The sequence below is a fragment of the Gambusia affinis genome, linkage group LG07 (genome assembly GCF_019740435.1).
Source record: "Gambusia affinis linkage group LG07, SWU_Gaff_1.0, whole genome shotgun sequence".
Lineage (NCBI taxonomy): Eukaryota > Metazoa > Chordata > Actinopteri > Cyprinodontiformes > Poeciliidae > Gambusia > Gambusia affinis.
The window spans coordinates 13982496-13991336 of record NC_057874.1 but is presented as its reverse complement, the minus strand read 5'-3'; the positions used below and the strand labels follow the sequence as shown (position 1 = coordinate 13991336).

Genomic DNA, 8841 nt, shown 5'->3' with positions numbered 1-8841 from the left:
GAAGGTGGCAGAGCAAAATTTATTTCAGGTTAATTCAGAGTATTTAAATAATGCCAATTCACAACAAATGTCGTCTCAAGGTATGTAATCATGCTACACTCTAGTTATCAAGCAGCACAGTTAATTAGAGTAGCTTGAAAAGTTTCTATCTAAGGAAACCCAGAAAATTACATCACGTCACTGACTTGCAGTGTTCACTCCTCCTGCTAAAGCATGTAGCATAAACTTATTGAGCTACAAGTATTTATAGTTGAAAAGCTCCCCATCATAATCTTTGGTCTAACAAATTGTCTTTTCAGATTTAAGTCAGGACTCTGGTTGGGCCTCTCCAAAACCTCAACTTTACTTCCTCTTGTAAGAAATATGTTTCCAGAATTAAAATATCATTTTAGTATAGATAAGTCCTGCTACTATCTAAGGTGACACAAGCAGAATATGACACTAATTTTACAAGTGGAAGTGAGTCATCTGATTTTAAAAAAAAAGGGAATATCCACATTAATTTAATCAGGACTTGAGATTCCTCTGAGTCTTTGAGACTTTGGCACCAAAATTTTAGCTTGAACCCTGTGCAACTAAACTGCAACTTGAGTGATTCAGAGTGTTTTGTCAAAATCAAGTCACTCATTCATTATGATGTTGATGCCAATCAATCAACTTGATTATTGAACCTCTTGTGACCCAAATCCAAACTAGATTCAGCTTTTTCCCCCTCCTTTACTTTACTTTCTAAAATTCTCATTACTCCTGAAATCTCATCATTAACAAACATTAAGCTTTGTTTTGCCATCTCTCCACAGTAAACTTGTTAAGTACAGTTTTACATCGAACATACAGCTTTGTTGTCTCTCTGACATTCTTGCTCAATTAATCGTCCAGACTTTGGACAGATTAAAATCCTCACTTCACTCCCTCTCTATTAACATGAATTTATTATTCCATTGAGACTTTGGTTCCTTTTTTGTCGATCATTTTCATCCTGAAGCTTAATATTAAGTCAAATGTTCACCTCAAGGCAATTCATCCATCTCGCTGCTGGGCTTGATATGTGACTGCCGCGCTGCTGAAACATGGCAGTCACATGAGTTAGAGCACAAGAGTCAGTAAATTCAGAAGAGAAAATGTGCCAATGCTTTTATCCAGTAACACAACACAGATGTCAGATGTCTAACCCTGCAGTAACAGACCTTATGTAGAAATGGGATTGGAATAATGTTACAATCAGCAGTTTTCACACAATCTTAAAACAATAATGTTGAGATAAATTTGGTCTTTGTGCTCTATTAAAGTTAGATTTTTCTTGAAACGAGCGGGTTTGTTTTTACATATTGAAGACAACGTAAATCACAACTCGTCTGTCTGATTTCAAGCTTTAATGTGAAGAACAGAAATGAGCTGGACAACAACAAGCTGAGGTTTCGTCGTGTTTTTCTCTGTAGCACCTGTTCTGGTCGGAGGGGTACACGATGTACTCGTGTCTAACTAATCCTCCGAGTCAGATGAAAATTCTCTGAAGCACTCGGAGGCAGTAAACCCAGTCAGGGGGGAGCTGATGGTGTGCCATTTTGTTTCCATCCAGCCGTAGGATCTTCATCCTGGAGTAGGACAGAGGCCCCACCTCTCTGCAGAAACTGCTCACGTTGAACTCTGTAGAAAACAGATGGCATTATTCAGATGGCTACTTTATATTTTAAAACTTGTCATTCCCCAGGGTGACAGTCAGTGATCTGTAAGAACATCAGTTTCACACTGTAGCGTTTCTTTTGCATGCGTGACCTCCTAAGTTCGACTAGCTCAGACATATTATGCAATTTGTCTATGAAAAACAGCCTGCTGCAGTCTGGTCCTCCACTCACAGAGTCTGCATTTACCATTAGAGGTCTCAGGTGCAGAGGTGAAAAAAGAAGCAGTGGAAACCACTCAACCCATTTCCTTTTTAACCCACTGCAGAGCTTCTTCCAGCGTCTCTGTTGGCTTCAGTCAGGAGGAGCTCTGAGACAGTGAGGTGTTTTTATGCTGACGTTTTTCTGTTGACTGTCTGTCTCATTAGGATAAAGTTCCTTTGTTCTTTGCGAAAGCAGATTAAAAAACCAGAGCACATTTTTATCTTTGCCAGAACACATTAACAGACTATGCAACTCCTGCTACAGTAGAGCCTTGCAAAAATATCCTTACTTTTTAAACTTTGTCACATTAAAACCACAAACTTCAATTTATTCTATTGAAATTTTCTGCAAATACAGGACAGCTCTGAAAAGTGTGTTGTACGCAGGGGTGCAACTACATATTTTTGAGAACATCTCACCGGCGGTCGCCCCAGGACATAAACTTGTACCAGTGAGCCAAAGAGCCACTTGTCACCTGTCTAGAACCTGATATGGGCTGCAGGTCTGAGGCTTTTTGTTAGCATGTTTTCTATCATTCTTACGGCTTGATAGGAAGCCTTATCCAAACTGGCAACCCACATTAATAAAATGGTGAAATAATATTGACCACAAAACATTATTTATAAAAGATATCAACATTTTCCTACACAATCCTAACAAATGTTATTAATGTTCTGTTCACAATATTTATTTACTATTAATCTATTTGTATGATTTGTTCATTAAATTGCCATCTATATTATTTTTTGGTCTCAGAAAATGACTGAGGGATGAAGAGACTGATGTCTGGTTCTTTAGGTTCTGACAGGTCTGCGTTTCCTCTTCTGATCCATTCTGTCTGATATCAAACCCACTGGGTGCCACTGAGTGTCACCGACATATTTAATTTAATCCCCTATTAAACTTCACTGTGATTGTTTAGCCTTGTCTTCCCACTCCCGTCTGTATTCTTGCCAGAGGTTTTATTTCTAAAGACGGTGTAGTATCGGGTGGACATTTAAAAAATAAATAAAACACTGGTTGATAGTAGCTCACTGCGGCTGCGTAGTCTCTAGGTAACCATGACAACAGCGTCAGTTCATGGGGTCCTGTTTAGGTCCCGCAAAGGCAATTTAGCTGACCCTAATATTTCCCGTATTGGTTCAATATGGGGCGGAGACAACAACAACCACCTGTCAACAATACTAATGTTTCAACTCAGGAAGAGTTCAAAAATCACTATTTGGTGGGATAACCATTAGGTGTCTAATCAAATCAGGTACACTTATGCACTTATGATGGCTACATAATACCCTAATAAACAGGACTGTGTGAAAAAGTTCAAAGAGCAGAGATACTTTTGAAACGCGCTGCAGGCCGTCATGTCAGGCACACTTTGACTCCTGGAGAGTCCTGCACCATCCAACCAGCTAAAGCAACAGGGAGCAGACAGACAACACAGAGCAACACAGACTGGAGAGGAGAGCAGCTTCAGCTTCTGCTCCATGTGGCGCTCCAACCTCTGAATCTCTCCCAGATGTTCTCCTACCCCTCTCCCTGCTTCTAACCTACTTTCCTCATATCCAACCAATTAACATTCAGTCACTTTTCTCCCCTTCTCCACCCTCTTCTTACATCTTTATCTCAGCCTCTTGCCATGCAGCCCAAACTCCTCCCACATTCATATGCAGCAACGTGTCTACAAAATGCTGAAGCTGCAAACATTTTTTTTGCTACATTTTCTCCCTCTTTGAATCACAGCTCTGTATTCATGACGCATGTGTTACCTCGAATGTTATTGGCCTCCAGGTAGAGGTACTGCAGGGTTATTGGAACTGTGGGGGTGGTGGTCAGCTTGTTGTAAGAGAGATCCACCTCCACCAGGCTGGAGTGATTAAAGGCCTGTGGGTGGACGCTGCTGCTCTGCAGGCCGCAGTGGCTGAGGCGCAGAAACTTCAGGTTGAGAAATCCCTCAAAACTGCCCTCGTCCAGCCCAGAGAAGTTGTTGTAGGACAGATAAAGCTGCTGGACAGAGGGAGGTAAATGGCTGGGGACAGCTGAGAACAAATTTCCACTGATGTCCAACAGATTCAGCCTGATGAGACCTAAAAGACAGAAGAACGTCTTCACACACATGCAGGAGTTGATCCAGACAAAATGTGATTTGTTATCCTGAAGGAAGATGAGAACAGATGAAAAACAAACAGACTTCATTTATTTTATTCTTTTTTTGCATTTGCTGCAGATATTGCCTTTTAAAACATGCAATAAATACCCAACTAGTCAACAAACACTGCAGAAGATATAAATGGAATAGTTCAGTATTTTGGATGTTGTTTCTGTTAAAAGATTGTGAGTATAGTTCATTTCTTATTTATGATGTAGTAGGAAATTAACTCAACATCTTCACAGGGTAAAAATCCAGATTGTGATTATAATAAAGAGTATAAAAAAAATCCTCTGTCAATGAATGATGAGATAATACTTCAAAATAATTTTACTGATTTATTTCTTTAATGTGCAGAAAGAGATGCAGAATATTAGAGACTACTGACCTTTATGTTTTCCTGAATTTATTAGAAATGTTTCATTTCTCATCTCTGAGAAATGAAACATTTCTCAAAGATGAGAAACATTTTAACCTTTTCAGCCCATTTTCTGTCAGATTAAACCGTCTGACTATGCAGCTACCAACATTTGCAACAGAACAATTTAATTATGAGCTTTACCGACCAAAGTTTTTTGATGTTTGGATAACATTTCAATAAAATAAAAAAATTATTTATTAATTTAATTTTGAAACCCTAGTAGTTTCTTCAAAAGTTGTGACTTTGTTTAATAAAAGCTTGAATCTAAATTTGCTTTTTGAATGCATTTTGGATATAGGACTGGTCTATCAGAGGTTGAGTCCAAATGTACGAAGAGCAGAACTAACAAATGACCCCACCTTTGAGGTCGCCCTCTTTGATGGTTTGCAGCCTGTTTCCCTGCAGCAACAGAAGCGTCAGATTCTGCAGGTTCTGGAAAGCTCCGGGGCTGATGTTGCTGATTCGGTTGTAGGCCAGCCGCAGCTGTATGAGTCCGGCTGGTAAGCCGCCAGGCACCGACGTCAAGTTGTTGCTGTTCGCAAAAAAGTAGCGCAGCTGAGTCTGGTTCTGCAGAGAGACCAGCTCCAATTCGTTGCTCTCCAGCTGGTTGTTGTCGATGATTAGCCAACGTAGACCCGTAACATTAGCCAGGACAGGGTAGGACAGGGATGAGATCTTGTTGCCCTGGGAACAAAAGAAAATGCATCCCTTTTTTCTAATGCAGTATTAGATGTGAAAATGAACATGGCTCCACAGTGACTCCATTGGTCAGGCTTTCAGTTTAAAGGTAAGAGGTTTAGATCTTTTTATATTGACCTTCCACGTTCTGAAATTTTCAAGGTAATTTGGCTTCTCTGCATAGTTTAAAACGTGAACATCACCCAAACAGGACTTACCTGTGAAAATTTGCTAAAAAAACAAAAGGTAATTATTCATAAACAGGATCTGTTTGTATGTTACTAATGCCAAAGGATGCATTTTGAAATACAAGGGATTGTATTGGAATAAATTCGCCACTGTCTAATGATTGGAGTTGTGACATAATGTGCTTAATTGTTCTAAATTTGCATAATAAACGCCTAAATTTAAATCTGCTGTATGTGCAATGTTCAAACCATTTTTGCTTAACTTTGAATCTGCTTGAAGAATATTGTTTTTGTACATGCATAATTGTAGACATTTTCTAACAATAGGGTGGTTTAGCAGGTAAAGAAGATTGATGAATGGACAACATCATGAAAAAGGACTAACATTTCTGCATTTCTTTTTGATTCTACCTGTAAAAACAAGTACTGGGTTCTTTGCGGCAGGCCCTGGGGGACGTTTTCAAGGCCTCTGCTGTCACAGTAGAGCGACGTCGGCCAGTGGATGGGACAGTCACACTGCTCAGGACAGACCTGGTCATTGTTAGCTCGAAACCAGGCCGGGTCAATCCTTCCCTGCAGACTTAAAACGCTGGGCTCACCCAGCAGGCGGTTAATCCACAGAGGAATGCCACCATAGTCCATATCAGTGACCAATGTGGCCCATGCTGAGTCAAGGCCACACAGCAGCAGCAACACGCCACAGAACAGGGCAGCCATGGAGCCAGAGGATGAGACTCGCAATTCTGTCAATGAATCAAACAAGAAAATAATCCTTGATTAAGGTTTTTGTCTCTGAGCCTAATGGTAAAACTCAAGAAAAGTAGGTCATATAACAGTTTATTGGCCAAGTCAGTAAATAATTTCAAACCATTCCAGGAGGCAGGTTATTTCTCATGTTACCAGCGTGGAGAGCATCAACAGGAAAGCTGATCAGAGTTGATGAGTGCGGTTCAGGAAAAAAGAGCAATCATGGAAGCACAACTGTTAAGAGGCTGCAGAAGCATTAAGACTGACGAAGAGGAAATGTGTCTTCCATCAGAACAGCAATTTAAACATGAAGTGGTAAAACTTGAAAATAGATAATCAAAGCTGCTCTCTAATCTAGGACATCAGATAATGGATTATATGCTGCTTGTTTTGCCAGAGGAATATTATCTGTGCAGTTTTATGTAAATTCTATCTTTTTGAGCTTTATATCATGTTTTAATGTTACTACCTCATCAAAAACGTCCCTGGAGTTTTGCATCAACATGCATGTTTGAGAAATCATTTGATCTCCGTGGCAACCGTTTAGTTGTGCAAAATGCCATGGGTGGACCTAGCTCCGCCGTCAAGACACAGTTCCCCCTTGGAGGGTCGATATTCATGTTACAGAACACTCCTCCCACAGGACAGGTCACTCAGCTCCTTCAGACTAGCCAGCTACAATTAGCAAACACCTGATGGAACAGCGCATGTGCTAAGCTCATCATACAAGCTACGTCTCAGTTCAACGCAGGAAAAAACGTACTTAAGAGATGAGTAGAGGAGAGACCATGTGATGTCTATCTGAAGGTGGAGTGTTGAAAGAGGGGGAGTTTCTGAAACAGACAGAGGCCCAATTTTAAGGCGCTAAATTACGAAGCTCAATTTCCTTTAAGTCTTACTTGATAAATACCAAATTTTCATAACAACTCAAGTTAACAGTTACGGTACTTGATTGTTCTACAAAGTGATACTATGTAGCTGGAAAACACCCTTCCCCTTTAACCAATCCTGATTAAATTATCATATTTTGTACATCTAGAATATTATTACACAAAAGTAAACATTTTCACATTGAACTGCAAGTCCCATTCTGAAGCCGAGGTTCAACAATTGTTATTAATCAGAAAAACTGAAAAAAAAAAAAAAAACACTGAAACATTGGTTTGAGTTGCAGTAGCAGATGCATCTTCTTAAACATGCATCATCTATTAGAGGAAATAGTGTAATAATTTCCTGATTGCATGGATGGTTACAGTAACATACACACAGTAGTTGCTCCCCACAGGTTAACAAGCAAAAAGGCTTTAGCCAGAAGTAATTTGCAGGAAAGGCCTGAACAATCAGGAACTAGAACTTGATGAACATGATTGCACCATGCAGCTTTGCGGTGCAGCGACAACTCAGAACACTGTCAAGAGTTTACTGTAATGAAGCAAGCATGCATTGTAGTGCTGATCATTTCCAGCTTAACCAACCACACAACGAGGAAACAGTAGCACATGAGAAACAAAGATCAAACTGACACTTACCTGTTTGATTAGAAGCTACACACAGCAGAGACAGGGCTATCTCTCGTTCTCACTGAAGCCCCTGGGAGACGTGTGTGTGTGTGTGTGTGTGTGTGTGTGTGTGTGGGTATGTTTTCAAGCTACCAGTAGTATTTGCCCACTGTCTGATGCAGTCCTCCTTTCCAAACACTCCCCACATCCCAGACACCAGACCTCCTCCATAATCTTTTCACAAAGTTGAGTCTCCCTTTCTCCCTGCAGCAATTGTTAAACTTATGTTATTTTTATGGCAACATCTTGACTTGCTTTGAAGAAATGCACAGAAATATATAAAAAGTCTGATTAATTAAGGAAATCATCGGGGGCCAGCTAGTGTGAGTTGTTTTAGATATTAAAACAGACATTATAATGAGCGCATATTTCAGTTTGTGTGTCTCTGCGTGTGTCTGCGTGTGTGTGTGTGTGAATGGGGTGTGTAAAATGTGTTCTTGCCTGGAGGCACAGAAGTCACAGAGTACCTGGGGAGCCAAAGAGACCATTGTGTGTGTATGTGTGTTACCGCATGCTCTTGGAAAGTGTGTCTTAAAGGAAGAACCGAAGCTTCTTGCAAACATCTGTGCAAAAGGGAGCAAAACGGTTCCAGATTATTTTCACTCCATGAACCTGGGGAGCATTTTAATAGAAGCAGATATTGGAGAGAAAAAAAACAGCGCCCTCTAGGAAAGCCAAGCAGACACTTGTGAGGTTTTTTTTATTTCATCATTATTGGAGAACATGCTCTTGTCATATGACTGGTGAATAATACCGCAATTTCACCATATTTTCACAAAGGATGGATCTGTGTGTCACAGTGTACTTAAAATGGAGTTTGTGGAAAAAAGATGATTTCCATCAAAGATTTGTCCATAATGTATCTGTGACACATTTTCAAATCTGCTTCCTGCTGCTTTTAACCAGGTTTAAAGTGCTTGTTACTTTAGACTGTCATTAAGTGACAGTCAGTGAAAGATAACCAGCCACACAGACAGATCTGAAAAGTGTATAATAATAATAATAATAATAATAATAATAATAATAATAATAATAATAATAATAATAATAATAATAATAATAATAATAATAATAATAATAATAATAATAATAATAATAGGTTTGTCCAATTGACCAGCAACATACCAGGTGTTTCTTTTTTAAACTAATGAATCAGATTTGAGTACCAAATTTCATGAACAATATTTGTCATTTGTGAAGCTTTTGTAGATGCTAG

General features: G+C 39.5%; 1 protein-coding gene across 1 annotated transcript; it reads right to left on the bottom strand.

Annotated features, from left to right (window-relative positions):
• Window positions 1–1409: 1409 nt before the first annotated feature.
• zgc:113307 (uncharacterized protein LOC553753 homolog) lies at window positions 1410–7666 on the bottom strand. Its single transcript, XM_044122194.1, has 5 exons — window positions 7596–7666; window positions 5731–6062; window positions 4813–5137; window positions 3653–3970; window positions 1410–1647 (listed from the first exon to the last, which is right to left on the bottom strand). Exons 2-5 carry the CDS (start codon window positions 6034–6036, stop codon window positions 1496–1498), a joined length of 1101 nt encoding a protein of 366 aa, XP_043978129.1. The 5' UTR covers window positions 6037–6062; window positions 7596–7666; the 3' UTR covers window positions 1410–1495.
• Window positions 7667–8841: the final 1175 nt, after the last annotated feature.